Genomic DNA, 18679 nt, shown 5'->3' on the forward strand with positions numbered 1-18679 from the left:
GGACGCGGGTTGTGCTGTGGTCTAAACCAGTGAGCCTCTTGAGCGTGTTGATTGGAAAGTTCGCGGTTCGAATCCCTGAGGCGGAGTGATCTCCCATTGCACTGTCCCAGATCCTGCCAACCTATCAGTTTGAAAGCACACCAGTGCAAGTAGATAAATAGATACTGCAGTGATGGGAAGGTAAACAGTGTTTCCGTGTGCTGCTCTGGTTCACCAGAAGTGGCTTAGTCATGCTGGCCACATGACCTGGAAAAACTGTCTGCGGACAAACGCCGGCTCCCTCGGCCTGTAAAGCGAGATGAGCACCACTCCCCGTAGTCAAATTTGACTGGACTTAACCATCCAGGGGTCCTTTGCCATTTTTTTACCTTCTGGTTGGTTGTTGCAATAAACAACTATTTTACTTTTAAAAGGCAACTTGTTTAGGGAAGTTTTTAATGTCTGGTGCTGTATTGTATTTAATATTCGGTTGGAAGCCGCCCAGAGTGGCTGGGGAAACCCAGCCAGATGGGCAGGGTATAAATAATAAATTATTATTATTATTATTATTATTATTATTATTATTATTATTATTGCTCTTCATCAGTGTGTTTTGTTGTTCTTTGTAATTATTTTCCTTCTAGGACTGTTATTTTGCTATTGTATTTTTTGCAGTGCATTTTGAGTTTTCTAATGTGTCTAAAAGAGGGCTATAAATGTCAAACAAACAAGAAAACACACCAAAGAGGTTTTCTCATTACGATTTCCTTCCTGCATCAAATTTGCTTCTCGGGCAGGTGGGGGTGTTCCCAGTCAGTGGAACTAGAGATTCTGTTGGGTCCTATAAACGAATTCCATTGTCACAAAGACTCCTAACAATTTACATTTGGTGCTCCTTCTTCTCCTTATGGCTAGACCGTGCCGCGCTCCAGGTGTACAGAAAGCTGCCGTCCCGGCTATGCCAAGGTGGTTCAAGAAGGAGAACCATTTTGCTGCTATGCTTGCGCTCTGTGTGTGGAAGGGACCATCTCGGCTCAGGAAGGTGGGTGGTTCAAACAGAGAGCACATTCCTCGGGAGAAGATAAGTAGGCCGACGATTCACTCAGACACACTTTCTGTGAAGATTCCAAAGACATATTTTCCAGGGAGTTGAAAGAAATGGCATTATCTAGGGGATAAGGGTTCATCAATAAAGACCTGGTTATGTTTAGAATAATACCACATAGGGAAATGTTCCCTGATACCAAGATGAGGGATTCTATGAAATGCAGATAGAGAGAATTGATAAGAATAATGATCTGTTGTGACCTGGACGGAAGCGTACAGCAGACGAACCTTCTTGTGTTTTGGCTCATTTTCCTCTCTCTCTTTTCTTTTTTCTTTTTTCCCTTTTCTTTTTTTCCCCCTCCTCCTCCTTCTTCTTTCCTTTTTCTTTTTTCATTTTTCTTCCCCATAATGGCTTGTGTTCTATGCCATGTACTTTGGTATTTTTTGTATTTTTTTAGCTTTTTCCATCATCATTATTATTAAGGATTTTTCTTTTGTAATTTTGGTTGTTTATATTTACCTGTATTTGTTTAAAGCAAAATAAAAGAATAAAAAAGGAAGGAAGGAAGGAAGGAAGGAAGGAAGGAAGGAAGGGCATTGAAGATGTGATCTCTGTGCTACAGAAAGGGGAAGAGGGAGAGGGCTGATCCTGCACTGCCCACAATGCCTTACTTTAGCTATTTTAAACTGATTCAGGAACCCCACCAAAAAGCAAGCAAGCAAATGAATTCATATATATTAACAAAAAGTAACTGACAAACGGGAAGTAGTAAATATTTAAAACAGCGAAAGCATTATAAGGGAGAAAATAAATTCTGTGAAAGTGATTATAATGTAACAGATGAAAAATTACAACAGGGCTACCATGAGCACTACATGGAAGAAATATAAAATGATTTTGTCTTAAGAAATCATACATTAGAAGTATTGGTGGAGAAAGGAAAAATATAGGTAAATAAAAAGAATTTACTAGATGCCAAAATCCAGGTTTGGGGAAAGTATTCTTTGGTGAGAGAATCCCAGTGGAGACTTAAAATATGCAGCAAAGTAAATCATGGTAATAGAGGATTTTGGACCTTTAAAATATGCCCTTCTGGGTTCCTTCCAAAATTTCCCACTTCCCCTAGCACAGCTAAGACCATGCGTTTGGTAAGTTAAAAATTATTTACTTACAAATGCTTCAAAGGTCAGATTCATGTGCTTTTACATACAGCATTCAGACAGCACAGGCAGCAAAACTTAGGCTTGCTCCAAAGTGGTGGATGTTCCTAAATTATTTGTATAGGAACACAAGGATGGCTTTTAAAAAAAACACCATGCAGTGAGCTTGGAGCAACAAGCTCAGATCTCTTTACATGCTGGAGTTCACATAGTAGACTAAAGGAAACAATAGACTTGCCTTCCTCCCAATGTGAGGGAGTGCGACCTAGCAAAGCCTAGCAGGACAGCTTAATCTATGGCATTAACCCCTTCATGCATCAATTGGACTTAAGCATTTTGTTTAAGTCCAAGCTGGTTATCCTACCAAAAAAAAAAAAAGTTCAAAATTAGATAGCAATTCTTCTTCTAACCAATTCCCTCCAATCCAGCTAACAGAAACATTGCTGGAGTTATAGAATAAATACATAAATGTAAAGAGGCACCTTCATGGATCACTGCCTTGCCGTGGCGAAGGGGCTTGAAGGGGCTTGAAGAACTCAGAGAAGCTATGAACTACGCCGAGCAGGGCACACAAGATGAATAGGTCATAGTGGAGAGTTTTGACCAAACGTGATCCACCTGGAGGAGGAACCGGCAAGCCACTCCAGTATCCTTGCCAAGAAAACTCCATGGACAAAGACAACAGGCGTATAAAAGTTATGACGCTGGAAGATGAGCCCCTCAGGTCGGAAGGCGTCCAACATGCTACTGGGGAAGAGCGGAGGGCAAGTACAAGTAGATCCAGAGCTGATGAAGCGGCTGGGCCAAAGCCGAAAGGACGCTCAGTTGCGGATATGAATGGAAGCGAAAGGAAAGTCCAATGCTGTAAAGAAAAATATTGCATAGGAACCTGGAATGTAAGAACCATGAACCTGGGTAAGTTGGAGGTGGTCAAAAATGAGATGGCAAGAATAAATATTGACATCCTGGGCATCAGTGAACTAAAATGGACGGGAATGGGCGAATTCAGTTCAGATGACCATCACATCTACTACTGTGGGCAAGAAACCCGTAAAAGAAATGGAGTGGCCCTCATAGTCAACAAAAGAGTGGCGAAAGCTGTACTGGGATGCAATCTCAAAAACGATAGAATGATCTCGATACGAATCCAAGGCAGACCTTTTAACATCACAGTAATCCAAGTTTATGCACCAACTACTGGTGCTGAAGAAACTGAAATTGACCAATTCTATGAAGACTTACAACACCTTATAGAAGTGACACCAAAGAAGGATGTTCTTCTCATTATAGGGGATTGGAATGCTAAAGTAGGGAGGCAAGAGATAAAAGGAACCACTGGCAAGTTTGGCCTTGGAGATCAAAACGAAGCAGGGCAAAGACTAATAGAGTTCTGTCAAGAGAACAAGCTGGTCATCACAAACACGCTTTTCCAACAACACAAGAGACGACTCTACACATGGACATCACCAGATGGGCATCATCAAAATCAGATTGATTATATTCTCTGCAGCCAAAGATGGAGAAGCTCTATACAGTCAGCAAAAACAAGACCTGGAGCTGACTGTGGCTCAGATCATCAGCTTCTTATAGCAAAATTCAAGCTTAAACTGAAGAAAGTAGGAAAAACCACTGGGCCGGTAAGATACAATCTAAGTCAAATCCCTTATGAATACACAGTGGAAGTGAGGAACAGGTTTAAGGATTCAGATTTGGTGGACAGAGTGCCTGAAGAACTATGGATGGAGGCTCGTAACATTGTACAGGAGGCAGCAACGAAAACCATCCCAATGAAAAGGAAATGCAAGAAAGCAAAGTGGCTGTCCAATGAGGCCTTACAAATAGTGGGGGAGAGAAGGCAAGCAAAATGCGAGGGAGATAGTGAAAGATACAGGAAACTGAATGCAGATTTCCAAAGAATAGCAAGGAGAGACAAGAAGGCCTTCTTAAATGAGAAATGCAAACAAATAGAGGAAAACAACAGAATGGGAAGAACCAGAGATCTGTTCAAGAAAATTGGAGATATGAAAGGAACATTTCGTACAAAGATTTCCATAATAAAGGACAAAAGTGGTAAGGACCTAACAGAAGCAGAAGACATCAAGAAGAGGTGGCAAGAATACACAGAGGAATTATACCAGGAAGATATGGATGTCTCGTGCACCCCAGGTAGTGTGGTTGCTGACCTTGAGCCAGACATCCTGGAAAGTGAAGTCAAATGGGCCTTAGAAAGCACTGCAAATAACAAGGCCAGTGGAAGTGATGGTATTCCAGCTGAACTATTTAAAATTTTAAAAGATGATGCTGTTAAGGTGCTACACTCAATATGCCAGCAAATTTGGAAAACTCAGCAGTGGCCAGAAGATTGGAGAAGATCAGTCTACATCCCAATCCCAAAGAAGGGCAGTGCCAAAGAATGTTCCAACTACCGCACAATTGCACTCATTTCACACGCTAGCAAGGTTATGCTTAAAATTCTACAAGGAAGGCTCAAGCAGTATGTGGATCGAGAACTCCCAGAAGTGCAAGCTGGATTTAGAAGAGGCAGAGGAACCAGAGACCAAATTGCAAACATGCGCTGGATTATGGAGAAAGCTAGAGAGTTCCAGAAAGACATCTACTTCTGCTTCATTGACTATGCAAAAGCCTTTGACTGTGTCGACCACAGCAAACTATGGCAAGTTCTTAAAGAAATGGGAGTGCCTGATCACCTCATCTGTCTCCTGAGAAATCTCTATGTGGGACAAGAAGCTACAGTTAGAACTGGATATGGAACAACTGATTGGTTCAAAATTGGGAAAGGAGTACGACAAGGCTGTATTTTATCTCCCTGCTTATTTAATTTATATGCAGAATACATCATGCGAAAGGCTGGGCTGGATGAATCCCAAGCTGGAATTAAGATTGCCGGAAGAAATATCAACAACCTCAGATATTCAGATGACACAACCTTGATGGCAGAAAGTGAGGAGGAATTAAAGAACCTTTTAATGAGGGTGAAAGAGGAGAGCGCAAAATATGGTCTGAAGCTCAACATCAAAAAAACGAAGATCATGGCCACTGGTCCCATCACCTCCTGGCAAATAGAAGGGGAAGAAATGGAGGCAGTGAGAGATTTTACTTTCTTGGGCTCCATGATCACTGCAGATGGTGACAGCAGCCACGAAATTAAAAGACGCCTGCTTCTTGGGAGAAGGGCAATGACAGGCCTAGATAGCATCTTGAGAAGTAGAGACGTCACCTTGACAACAAAGGTCCGTATAGTTAAAGCCATGGTTTTCCCAGTAGTGATGTATGGAAGTGAGAGCTGGACCATAAAGAAGGCTGATCGCCGAAGAATTGATGCTTTTGAATTATGGTGCTGAAGAAGACTCTTGAGAGTCCCATGGACTGCAAGAAGATCAAACGCATCCATTCTTAAGGAAATCAGCCCTGAGTGCTCACTGGAAGGACAGATCGTGAAGCTGAGGCTCCAGTACTTTGGCCACCTCATGAGAAGAGAAGTCTCCCTGGAAAAGACCCTGATGTTGGGAAAGATGGAGGGCACAAGGAGAAGGGGGCGACAGAGGACGAGATGGTTGGATAGTGTTTTCGAGGTTACCAGCATGAGTTTGACCAAACTGCGGGAGGTAGTGGAGGACAGAGGTGCCTGGCGTGCTCTGGTCCATGGGGTCACGAAGAGTCGGACACGACTAAACGACTAAACAACAACAAAAGAGGCACACCCAGCATCTGGCAAAAGCTGTACAACAAAGAGGCCAGGCATATCTCTCAGGGGAGTTCCCTGCCTCTCAGCTTTACCTATAGTGTTCTTTGCAGTTACAAAGTGAGAAAAACCTTGTGCACCACCTCTATCTCCACTAAGGAAAGGCAAGATTCAAGGGTAAACATTAAAAGAGAAAATAACAGGTCAACTGTTGCCCCTCCCTACCACACCTTCTTGTTTCCTGACCACTCCTGCATCAATATTATTTTTCCAAGTCTATTGGTTACGGATACCTATCTTTCTCTCTTCCTCAGATGCAAACCATTGTACCCTGTGTCCAGAGGATCAATATCCAAACAAAGGCCGAGATCAATGTGTCCCAAAGATCATCACCTTTCTGGCTTATGAAGAACATTTGGGGATCATCTTTGCTTCCATCTCCCTTCTCTTGTCTTCAGCCACAGGCATTGTGTTAGGAATCTTCATTAAATACCAAGAAACTCCCATAGTCAAAGCCAACAACCAGGCCCTCTCCAACATCCTCCTCATCTCCCTCCTGCTTTCCTTTTTGTCCTCCTTCCTCTTCATCGGCCAGCCAAGGAAGGTGACCTGCCTTCTCCGACAAATGGTCTTCAGCATCATCTTCTCGGCTGCCATTTCTTCTGTGTTGGCAAAAACTATCACTGTGGTGCTGGCCTTCCTGGCCACAAAGCCAGGGAACAGAGTGGGGAAATTGCTGGGGAAGAATCTGGCCAACTCCATAGTCATTTCCTGCTCCAGTGTCCAAGTTGCCATCTGCATCATCTGGCTGAGAATCTCTCCACCATTTCCAGAGTCTGACATGCATTCCCATCCTCAGGAGATCATCATACAATGCAATGAAGGGTCTGTTGCCATGTTTTATGCTGCCCTCGGCTACATGGGCTTCTTGGCCTCCATCTGCTTCACGGTGGCTTTCTTAGCCAGGAACCTGCCTGGAGCCTTCAATGAAGCCAAGCTGATCACCTTCAGCATGTTGGTCTTCTGCAGTGTTTGGTTGTCCTTTGTGCCCACCTACCTGAGCACCAAGGGAAAATACATGGTGGCCGTGCAGATCTTCTCTATCTTGACCTCCAGTGCTGGGCTTCTGGGCTGCATCTTCATTCCCAAGTGTTACATTATTGTACTGAGGCCAGAACTGAATACAAAGGAACATCTAAAGACAAAAACTGAAGATGGCGTCTGATTCTTAAATATCCTTTTAAATTTTGAAAAATGGATCTCCAGCAAAATAGTTATGTGGAGATAGGTGCTTAGATGTGAATCTCTCTTCTGTCCCTATAAATCATGAATGGTGAAAATGTATTCATAATGACTTTGTGTCAGGGATTGGATACATATGAACAGTGGTAGAAACCAGCTGGGGAACCCCCAAGGGAAGAAGGCTCAGAGTCCGAGGATTAATGGTGGGACGACGACGAGTGGTCACAGGGAGAAGATGGGAGGAGGAGGTGTTGGAAGCTGAAGAGCTAACAAGGCTTAGTGAGCTGGGAGAGTTGGTAGCAGAGAGAAATCTAGAAGCAGAAGCTGAAACAGGAGAGAAGTGAGGCCAAGAGGTGGAGATGAGTCAGGCTGGTGAAGAGTCACGGGTTTCTCTCTATCCTGCTGCGACAAGCTCCCCTCCCCTCTGGTCTCCCAGAACCAGAAGAGGAATGAAAGACAGACACGCGGACATAGTCTCCGATTGCTTGGGGGAAACCCTGTGGAGGAGGGGACTTAAAGAACTGTTGAAAGACAGAGACCTTCAGTCTCTGCAACTGTACAAGATGTACAGAAAAAGAGTCGCTGTGTTCATTAGATGTGACACTCCTGTGAAGATCCTGTTTCTTTTAATAAAGAGTTAACTCCACTTACTTCATGTGATGTATTGCTGGCTCACTCCTGACACTCTGCTGTGGCCACTCGTCCCTTGTGCATAATGAGTTCTTTCATCACAGGCCACCACCACGTGATTTCTGTTCTCATCCTGAAGCAAAGTTCTTAACCCGAGGTACTATCTCGGGGTTAGCGGAGTCTGTAACCTGAAGCATCTGTAACCTGAGGTACCACTGTAATGCTCTTCCAGAGAGCACATGTGCAATTCAGGGATGATTCTGCCATCATAGCATTCAATTGAGCCATGGTCCAGCTCTGAGGGCCTTCTGGTGGTTCCCTCACTGCAAGAAGTGAAGTTGCAGGGAACCAGGCAGAGGGCCTTCTCAGTAGTGGTGCCCGCCCTGTGGAATGCCCTGGGAGGGAACCTGCGCTCGGGTATAGGAGATATATATTTTATTTTGAGGGTCTCAGACCCACTTCTAATAGGGCAGCCGTCCAGGGACACCCTGCACCTCCCCATCCTGAATGCAGAACAAGACACCTTGAGCTGCAATCATCAATATGGAATCTTTGCTGCACGCATTGGCAGCCGGTACTCTTGTTCGCTTTGCTGTGGGTTTGTGAGGAGGAAACTCTTGAGTGCCCCTGGCCCCAAGCCTTGAGGAGCTGCATCTTGGGGGTGGTCTACATGCAGGAGAGCTTCTCAGCGTGACTAAGAGCAAGGGAGGGAAGTCATGTGAGCCTAGGCTTGTCCACTCTGAAGACATACAGAGCAGAAATGGCCTTCATTTCCAGCTCTTATTGAGGCATGGCTTGGCCAAAGCAGCCTCACTTATCTAATGCCCGCGGACTATCTCACCAGCGTGGTGCATGTTCTAGTTATCTCTTGCTTGGACTACTGCAATGTGCTCTACCTGGGGCTACCTTTGAAACTACAACTAATCCAGAATGCGACAGCTAGACTGGTGACTGGGAGTGGCTGCCGGGACCACATAACACCGGTCTTGATAAGCCTACACTGGCTCCCAGTACATTTCCTTTTTTTTTTTTTTTTTTTATAATATTTTTTATTACGTTTCTTTCCAACTTTTATACATTGCAAGCAAATAAGGAATTTACAAGAAACCATTTTTTTTTTTTTTTTTTAACAGAAATCCCAATTTGGACTTCCCCACCCCTTCCGATTCTGCGTTCTTTATATTAACAATGTCAGCAATTTGTTACCTTATGTCATACCTTATTATAACTTTTACATGTTATGTATCTAAATTCAATATATTGTGTCACAGTTTTTATACCTTTAAAATAAACGTAACATGTTCAGTTCATATTATCTCCTTTTCTCTTTTATCACTTAGTTTACTATTTACTTAATCATAATTGCTAAAGCGTATCATTTCAAAATCATGCACAATCTTAAGATTCATACAGTTTATAATACTTTTGCAAGTAGTCTTTAAACTTTTTCCAGTCCGCCTCAGTTGTTTCTACATCCAAATCTCGGATTCTGCCGGTCAGTTCAGCTATCTCCATGTAGTCCATCAACTGCGTCTGCCATTCCTCCAGCGTGGGTAAATCTTGTGTCTTCCAGTTCTTTGCGATAAGTATTCTTGCTGCTGTACTAGCATACATAAACAAAGTTCTGTCCTTCTTTGACACTTTCTGGTCTACCATGCCCAACAGGAAGGCCTCTGGTTTCTTGGGAAAGGTATACCTAAATATCTTTTTCAACTCATTATAAATCATTTCCCAGAAAGCCTTAACCCTTGGGCATGTCCACCAGAGGTGAAAGAAAGTCCCCTCTGCTTCCTTACACTTCCAACATTTATTGTCAGACAGGTGGTGTATCTTAGCTAACTTGACTGGGGTCATGTACCACCGGTATATCATTTTCATAATGTTTTCCTTCAAGGCCGTACTTGCCGTGAATTTCATTCCGGTGTTCCATAACCTTTCCCAGTCTTCAAACATAATGTTGTGTCCAACATCCTGTGCCCATTTAATCATAGCAGATTTAACTGTCTCATCCTGTAAGTTCCACATAAGCAGCAAGTTATACATTCTAGATAACAGCTTTGTCTTTGGTTCTAACAATTCTGTCTCTAGTTTAGACTTTTCCACCTGGAAACCAACTTTTTTATCCATTTTGAAAACCTCTTGAATTTGAGCATAATGTAACCAATCTCGCACCTTATTTTTTAGTTTGTCCTGGCTCTGCAACTTCCAATTGTCTCCAATTTTTTCAGTCAGTTCCCAATATTTCGGCCAATAGGCCTCCATATTGGGTCTTTTTCGGGCCTTGGCCTCCACTGGTGATAGCCACCTCGGAGTTTTACTCTCTAGTAAGTCTTTATATTTCATCCAGACTGCAAAAATTGCTTTTCTGACAATGTGACTTTTAAACAATTTATGTACTTTAACCTTGTCGTACCATAGGTATGCGTGCCATCCAAAAGCATTATTAAAACCTTCCAGATCTAGGACATCAGTGTTTTCCAACAAGAACCAATCTTTCAGCCAGCAGAAGGCTGCAGCTTCATAATACAACCTCAGGTCCGGCAGGGCAAACCCCCCTCTTTCTTTTGAATCTGTTAATATTTTAAACTTTATTCGGGGCTTTTTGCCCTGCCAGATAAATCTAGATATATCCTTCTGCCATTTTCCAAAGCAGTCCACTCTGTCCACGATCTGTAAGGTTTGAAACAAAAATAACATTTTCGGCAACACATTCATTTTTATCGCTGCGATTCTTCCCAACAAGGAAAGTTTCAATCTTGACCAAATTTCTAAATCCTTTTTAACTTCCAACCAACATTTCTCATAATTATCCTTAAATAAATTCAAATTCTTGGAGGACAAATAAATCCCAAGGTATTTCACTTTTTTAACCACATTCAGTTCTGTTTCTCTCTGAAACCCCTCTGTTTCTGTGTTTGTTAAATTTTTGGTCAAAACCTTAGTTTTTTGTTTATTCAACCTAAATCCCGCCACCCGACCAAATTCCGATATAAGTTCGAGAACTCTTTTTGTACTGGATTCTGGCTCCTGCAGTGTCAAAACTAGGTCATCTGCAAAAGCTTTCAGTTTATATTGTTTCACTCCGACCTCTATCCCTTGTACCAACCGGTCCTCTCTGATCATATTCAATAGCACCTCCAGGACTGAAATAAATAACAGAGGGGATAGAGGGCACCCTTGTCGTGTCCCTTTTTCAATTTTAAATTCCTCCGTCACCACATTGTTCACTATTAGTTTAGCTTTTTGTTCTGAATAGATTGCATGTAATCCATTCTCAAACCCCCGTCCCACTCCCATCCCTTCCAAGTTCTTCTTCATAAACATCCAAGATATGTTGTCAAATGCTTTCTCCGCATCAATAAAAATTAACACCGCCCTTGTGTTCCTATTAGTCTGCAAAAGTTCTAAAATGTCAATGATGTTTCTAGTGTTCTCATATAAATGTCTACCAGGGAGAAAGCCTGCTTGGTCTTTATGAATTACTTCATTTAAAACTTTTTTAAGTCTATTTGCCAAAATGTCTGCAAATATTTTGTAATCCACATTTAGGAGTGAGATGGGACGGTAGTTTTTAAGCTGAGTCTTTTCAGATTCTGACTTAGGTATCAATGTGATGAAGGCTTCTTTCCACGTTTCTGGTGCCCTCTTCCCATCCATGATCTGGTTACATACCTCCAACAAAGGTTGTATCAAATAGTCCTTCAGAACCTTATAATATTTGGAGGTAAGTCCATCCGGGCCTGGAGATTTGCCTAGTTGCATATTCTGAATGGCACCTTCAATTTCCTGTGAGGTTATTGTAGAGTTCAAGATTGATCTTTTATCTTGAGTTATTTTTGATAGTCCATTTGTCTTTAAAAATTGATCTATCTCTGATTCTTTCTGAGGCCCCTGTGCATACAGCTCTTTGAAGTATCTGTGGAAGCACTTCCTAATTTCTTCTGGTTTCTGTACCATCCTTCCATCAATCTCTAGGTTTGTTATCGTATTTAGCTTTTGTCTTTTTTTCAGCTGCCAAGCTAATAGCTTTCCACATTTATTTGCTGATTCAAAGGATCTTTGCTTCATCTGTTTTATTTTCCATTCAATCTCCTGATTGATCAATTTTGAATATTCTGCTTGGTGGAATTTAATTTCTCTCAGCACCTCCTTGGACTTTGGTTTGGTTCTCAGTTTTTTCTCTCCTTGGTATATTTTCTCCAATATTTTGTCCTTCTTTCCATTCCAGAGTTTTTTCTTGATTGTATTCTGTTGTATCAGAAACCCTCTCATAACAGCTTTGCTTGCGTCCCAGATCGTTCTTTTTTCAACTGTAGTATTCAGATTTATCTCAAAATAGTCCTTTAATGTTTTTTGGGCCTTTTTCACAATCTCTTGATCTCTTAGTAGTGTGTCATTCATTCTCCATCTGAAGGAACCAGGTTGAGTTAATCTAAGTTCTATTTTCAAGGCATTATGGTCGGAGCATGTTTTTGGGCAGATTTCCACCCTTTTAATCTTGGGTGCCAGCCCCCTGGAGGTCCAGATTTGGTCGATCCTTGACCAAGACAGGTGGGCCTCAGAGAAAAAAGTTCCTTCTTTACCTAAGGGATTCTTTGTCCTCCATATGTCGATCAAATCCAGATTGTCAGTCAATTCGAAAAAAGTTTTGGGCAGTCTGCCGTCTAATGTTAAGTTTTGGTTGTAAGACTTATCCATGTGTGTAGACACCACTCCATTCATATCTCCCATCATTATGATGTTAGCATAATCCAGATAATCCAGCAACGTCTCATGCAGCTTCTTGAAAAATTCCGATTTCCCGTCATTTGGAGCATAAATTCCTAAAATCAATATTTTTACTCCTTGGGTTTGAATTTCAATTGCCAAAATTCTTCCTTGTTCATCCTTAAATAAAAATTTAGGTGTCAGGCTCTCCTTGGCATAAATCACCACTCCTCTTTTCTTTACTTTGTCAGACGAAATAAATTCTTGGCCTAATCTTTTGTTAACCAAAACCTTCCTGTGGAGCCTAGTCACATGGGTTTCTTGTAGGCAAATAATATCCAATTGTTCTTTCTTCAATATGTGAAATAACCTCCTTCTTTTCTCCGGGGAATTTCCGCCATTTATATTCCAACTGAGTAGCCGCAGAGACATCCTGAACTATTCTGCTACACCTAGAGCGGTGTGTCTTCTTTCTCCTCTGGTTCCGAAGGTGCAGGTATTGCTCCACCTGGGTTGGGTATAGGCCAATTAGCTGCTGCTTCTTTTTGGAGATCTTCTCCGTGATCGTGCTGGAACTTTTGTAGGTCCTCTGGTGATCTTATTTTAACCTTCTTCTGTTTGTAAGTAAATGATAGCCCTTGTGGGAACTCCCACCTGTAAGGAATTGTGTTGAGTCTCAACAACTTAGCCAATTCTGAATAGGTGGCTCTCAAGTCCAATAACTGTTTAGGAATGTCTCGGTAAATTTCCACCCTTTTCTCTTGTATCACAATTGAGTTTTTGAAGTGTAGGCCTAATATTTTATCTCTCTCCTCCCTTGATCTCAAAGCTATTAGGCAGTCTCTGGATCTATCTTTTCTTACTAATCTTCCCAACCGAAAAGCCGATACAATTTTGAAGTCACTTTCTTCTTTTAAGTCCCAGAACTTTGTAAACTCTGTTGTCAAAAGTCCTATTAAGTCTTCTTGTTCAATTTCTGGGACTCCCCTTAGTCTGAGGTTGGTCTCGCGATTTTTCAATTCCACCAACGAAAGATAGGTTTGTTGGTCCCCTATCTGTTTATGGAGAGGCTTGACTTCTGCTTTAACTTCCTCGACTTCTTTTTTAGCTGATGTTGCAATTTGAACGGCTTCCCCTGCCAGTTTACGATTCTCTTCTGTTGCTCCTTGCAATTTTTCAATTGCTTGGGTATGTTGGGAAACCTGATCTGTCAATTTCTGGATCGAGGATGTTGCTTGGTCAATTTTTGTTGATTGATTATCAATTTTTTGATTTATTGCTGACAATTGTTCCAAAACTTGTTTCAGTACTGCCTCAGCTCCTCCTGCTGCCATATCTTCCTCTTCAGATTTTTCAGGCTTTTCGGTTTCTACTTTTTGTGTCGCAAGCACAGCTGGAACTGATAGTCTACGTCCCTGAGTTAAAGTTGTTTGCAAAAGCTGTGCTTGCTTTTTTACTTTCTCTTTCTCCTTAGCTTCCTTAGCTTTGGCTGCTCTTGTCTTTCCCGTGCCACTCATCAGTCAATGTTCAAGGTCAAATGTTGTAATCCCATGGGAAAGGCAAGCCCAAAATTGAAAACAGTCTATTGAGAGAAGGTAAACAGAGAAACTTTTCCCAGGCCTCTATATTCCCAATGTCCTCTAGGGGGAGTGCCACCAAAATTTTAGTAAGAAGAAGGTAACTTTTCCACGATTAAAGTCTCTTTGTTCCAACTTTAAAAACAATTTTAAAAGCAAATTAGTTCCAGCACGCTAAGAAAAAAGTCCTGCAGAGCACTTTTAAACATGTAACAAAGTTCCAGCAAGGTGCCTACAGTTATATCCACTTCAGCTAGCAGAGCTCAAAATTACACTCTCCAGTTACAAAAGTATCAGGAAGCTTGCAACAGTTCCGCAGTTTAAACAACTTTACCCGGCCACCCGGGAATTTGGGGTTAGAGTCTTCCCTTGCCCCTTGGGGGACCGCTCCAGGTCAAATTTATGCTGTATTTATTCTTTAAAAGAAAAATTCAGATGTGCACGAAAGTCCCAATTTAAAGCTTTAAAGCTTCCCTGTTCACAGCGCTTTCCGCTCTTTAGTCCGTCTGCTTTGATCTTGAAAGCAGTGCCGGAAGACGGACTTCCTCTTTCTCGTCTCCCGTTTTTAGCCGAATTTTCCGAATTAATTTGTAGGATCTTAGGTCCTTACTCACGGGTTTGATGTTTCAGCCCGATGCTTCTTGGAAGAAAGGTCAGCGCTCATCCGTGACAGCCGCGCGGCTTCGCCTCCGCAGAAAGAGCGATGAACCCACAGCACCGCTCCCCCTCCTTCACTCCGGAGCCCCTTACGGGGTTCCTTTTGTGATTTCGGGGTCGCTCCAGGTGCCCGCCGGGTCCCACGGCCACGGACTCACTCTGCCCGTGGTTTGTCTTGATGGGTTGCCGCTGCGCCGTCGCGAACAACCCTTTTCTGCGGTGCCCCTCTTCAGAGCTCGAAGAGGTCCGCCATCACGGTTTCGCGCCGCCTCCGGAAGTCGCTCCCAGTACATTTCCAAGCACAATTGAAAGTGTTGGTGCTGACCTTTAAAGCCCTAAACGGCCTCAGTCCAGTGTGCCAGTGTGGTGTAGTGGTTAAGAGCGGTAGTCTCGTAATCTGGTGAACCGGGTTCTCGTCTCCGCTCCTCCACATGCAGCTGCTGGGTGACCTTGGGCTCGTCACACTTCTGTGAAGTCTCTCAGCCCCACTCACCTCACAGAGTGTTTGTTGTGGGGGAGGAAGGGAAAGGAGAATGTTAGCCGCTTTGAGACTCCTTAAAGGGAGTGAAAGGCGGGATATCAAATCCAAACTCTTCTTCTTCTTCTTATACCTGAAGGAGCGTCTCCACCCCCATCGTCCAGCCCGGACACTGAGGTCCAGCTCTGAGGGCCTTCTGGTGGTTCCCTCCCAACAAGAAGCCAAGTTACAGGGAACCAGGCAGAGGGCCTTCTCGGTAGTGGCACCCGCCCTGTGGAACGCCCTCCCACCAGATGTCAAAGAGAAAAATAGCTACCAAACTTTTAGAAGACATCTGAAGGCAGCCCTGTTTAGGGAAGCTTTTAATGTTTAATAGGTTATTGTATTTTAGTGTTCTGTTGGAAGCCGCCCAGAGTGGCTGGGGAAACCCAGCCAGATGGGCGGGGTATACATAAAAAGTTGTTGTTGTTGTTGTTGTTAATGGGAAGAGTCTGCCAGGCCTAAATTGTCCTGTGCTCCATAGGATTCCCAGCACGGGCCTAAAAAGAAATCTTGCTCCTGACTCTTGTGAAGGTGTTTCTCACCAAAGCTAAACATGCTCCTTCTTACAGTTTGGAACCAGATCTGGGAGTTTTAGCAAACATGTTTTCCTCCAGCCTTTTGCACCTATGAATGGAGCTGCGTGAAGAGTTAAAGGTATTGCAAAGCTGATGCTTCTTCCCTCCCCCCCCCTTTTATTTTATTCATTCTTTTATTTATATTTTATACATTTATTACATTTTATGCATTCTTTTAGATAGATGATAGATAGATAGATAGATGATAGATAGATGATAGATAGATAGATAGATAGATAGATAGATAGATAGATAGATAGATGATAGATAGATAGATGATATAGATAGATAGATAGATAGATAGATAGATAGATAGATAGATATAGATAGATAGATAGATGATGATAGATGATAGATGATAGATAGATAGATAGATAGATAGATAGATAGATGATAGATAGGTAGATAGATGATAGATATAGATAGATAGAGATAGATAGATGATAGATAGATAGATGATAGATAGATAGATAGATAGATAGATAGATAGATAGATAGATGATAGATAGATAGATAGATAGATAGATAGATAGATAGATAGATAGATATAGATAGATGATAGATAGATAGATAGATAGATAGATAGATAGATAGATAGATAGATAGATGATAGATAGATAGATAGATAGATATAGATAGATATAGATAGATGATAGATAGATAGATAGATAGATAGATAGATAGATGATAGATAGATAGATAGATAGATAGATAGATAGATAGATATAGATAGACAGACAAAGTAATTTTGACACCCTCCATATCTCCTCAAAATATTTTTTCCTGTGTATTCCCCATCTTACCTTAATGGCACATGCTAATTTATCATTAATAGCTATATCCCACACCTCTTCATACCATTCTTCCATTTTATATTCTGCTTGCCCCTTCCACCTCCTAACTATCATAATTTGTGCAGCTGTCAATCAATTTGTGAGCAAGTCCTTCATAGCCTGTGAGCCTTCCACCCCATCGTAAATTGATAATAATGCTACCTATTAACTTTTGGTCAGCTTTAACCCAGTGATTTCTGTCATCTCTTTAAACACCCTTTGCCAAAAAAAATATTCACATATTTACACCCCTACCACATGTGAACATAATTCCCTGTTTCCTGGCATCCCCTCCAACATAACACCGGATATTCCTTGATTCAATCTGACTGGTGTTAAATACCATATCCAAATTAATTTATAATAATTTTCTTTTATTCTTCTAGACAACATTTTCAATGTACGATTTTCACATATTTCCCCCCAGCTTTGACTATCAATCTGCCCTGTTGTCTCCTTTTCCCTTCTGAATGATCGAAATCATAGTGATTTTCCCCATCATCTTCTCAACAGAGCTCCAGAGATTTGTCCAATGAGCACTTACGTGTCCACTAAAATAAGCTTCAGAATTGAGACCAGCATGAGGCAATGTCTTGCGTCTGAGCTGGAAAGGACTGGCGCATCAGTGCCTTTGGTGCCACTGAGATCTTGGGCTAAGATTTGGGGCCGGGGAATTGGGCTGTGCAGGTGCTGAGGTTGATATCCATCCACTTCAGATGTCGAGTCTTGGTGTGACTCGGTCAATGCTCGGAAAGCCATTGCAAAAAGCGTTTGGCTTCATCTAATTGTTTCCTAATTGCAAGGAGCAGTAACAAGGGAGGGGGCTGTTCCAAGCAGACAAGGAATGCTGCGGCTGTTGCTCCTGTTGCTGCTACAACACCATTACGCAGAGTGCCGAATGAAGGCAAAATGCCACTTGACTTTGGAGAGTGATAGGATAGGTCCATTCGGTTATTACAGGCCGGGAGATCACATCATCAGTGGGGTCATCTGTCCCACAAGAGGATTCTTCCATCCACACACCTTCAAGGAGTCTCCCTCAGCCAGCCTTTCCCTGTAAGCCATTTTATGGGGATGAGTTTGCTGACGCCCCACAAGCTTCCAATTTCACGAGCCCCAGTTATCCCCAATGATCAGGCTTTCTCCTGCTCCCCCTAAATCCCTGTCCTGTTATGTAATTGGGGAGAGACTCTGGGAAACCAGCAAGGGACTCGAACCCATGGCTTCAAGCTGCAGGAAGGGAGATTCCGACAAGACATATGGGGAAACTTTCAGACAGTAAGAGCTGTTTGACAGTGGAACAGTCTCCCTTCGGAGGTTGAGGACGATCTCCTTCCTTGGAGGTTTCTGGGCAGAGGTTGGATGGCCACCTTTCAGGGATGCTTTCGCTGAGATTCCTGCATTGCAGGGGGTTGGACTAGATGACCCTCGGGGTCCCTTTGGGGTCCCTTCCAACTCTACAATTCTATGATTCTATGAACTGCCTAACCTGCCATTTGGACACTGTCACAGAAAGGTCTCTTTTCAGTTGTAGAGCAGGGCAGCATAGGCGAGAAACAGAGCTTTGACCTACAGAACAAGCGCCCAATTTTCTTTTTGAGACTTTGAGAAAGAGGCCCCTGCCTAAAGATGTTCTTGCTTGACTTTGCAAGTGGAGAAGGCCAGGGCACCCTCTCCTTTTCTGTCCCCTCCCCCCAACCCAGATGATCCCTGTCTATTAAATAAGTAAATTTTCTCCCAAGTGCAGCTTTTCTGAAGTAAATTAGCACCAGATCCACAATATAAATTCCAGCAACTTATGAGCTGTTCATAAATTTCCAAAGAAGGAAAGAGTTGTAGAGTAGGTCACCATGAGATTACCTTGTAGAGATAAGTAATGCTGCAACTTTTAAAAGCTGTAATGAAGTCACATGTCTCAGACACAGACATGACTCCAGCTGCTTTTGACTTTTGTTCATTTAACCCAGAAATTCCAGGATGCGGTAGGGGTTTAGGTGAATGTGGTTTCTACAGCTGTGATGAATCCTAGCAGAGGGCCTTCTCGGTGG

At 42.6% G+C, this 18679-nt stretch overlaps 2 protein-coding genes across 2 annotated transcripts in view; one reads left to right on the forward strand and one right to left on the reverse strand.

Annotated features, from left to right (window-relative positions):
• The window catches only part of LOC128408701 (zinc finger and SCAN domain-containing protein 31-like), a 68714-nt gene that overhangs the window by 13813 nt on the left and 36222 nt on the right, over positions 1-18679 (reverse strand). The gene's annotated exons all lie outside the window — the stretch shown is intronic.
• LOC128408822 (vomeronasal type-2 receptor 26-like) overlaps positions 1-18679 on the forward strand; it is a 37106-nt gene that overhangs the window by 8048 nt on the left and 10379 nt on the right. The window contains exons 5-6 of the mRNA XM_053378845.1: positions 895-1021; positions 2154-2175. Coding sequence (XP_053234820.1) covers positions 895-1021; positions 2154-2175 — 149 coding nt within the window. The remainder of the gene's footprint in view (positions 1-894; positions 1022-2153; positions 2176-18679) is intronic.

Source organism: Podarcis raffonei, chromosome 2 (genome assembly GCF_027172205.1).
Source record: "Podarcis raffonei isolate rPodRaf1 chromosome 2, rPodRaf1.pri, whole genome shotgun sequence".
Taxonomy (NCBI): Eukaryota; Metazoa; Chordata; class Lepidosauria; order Squamata; family Lacertidae; genus Podarcis; species Podarcis raffonei.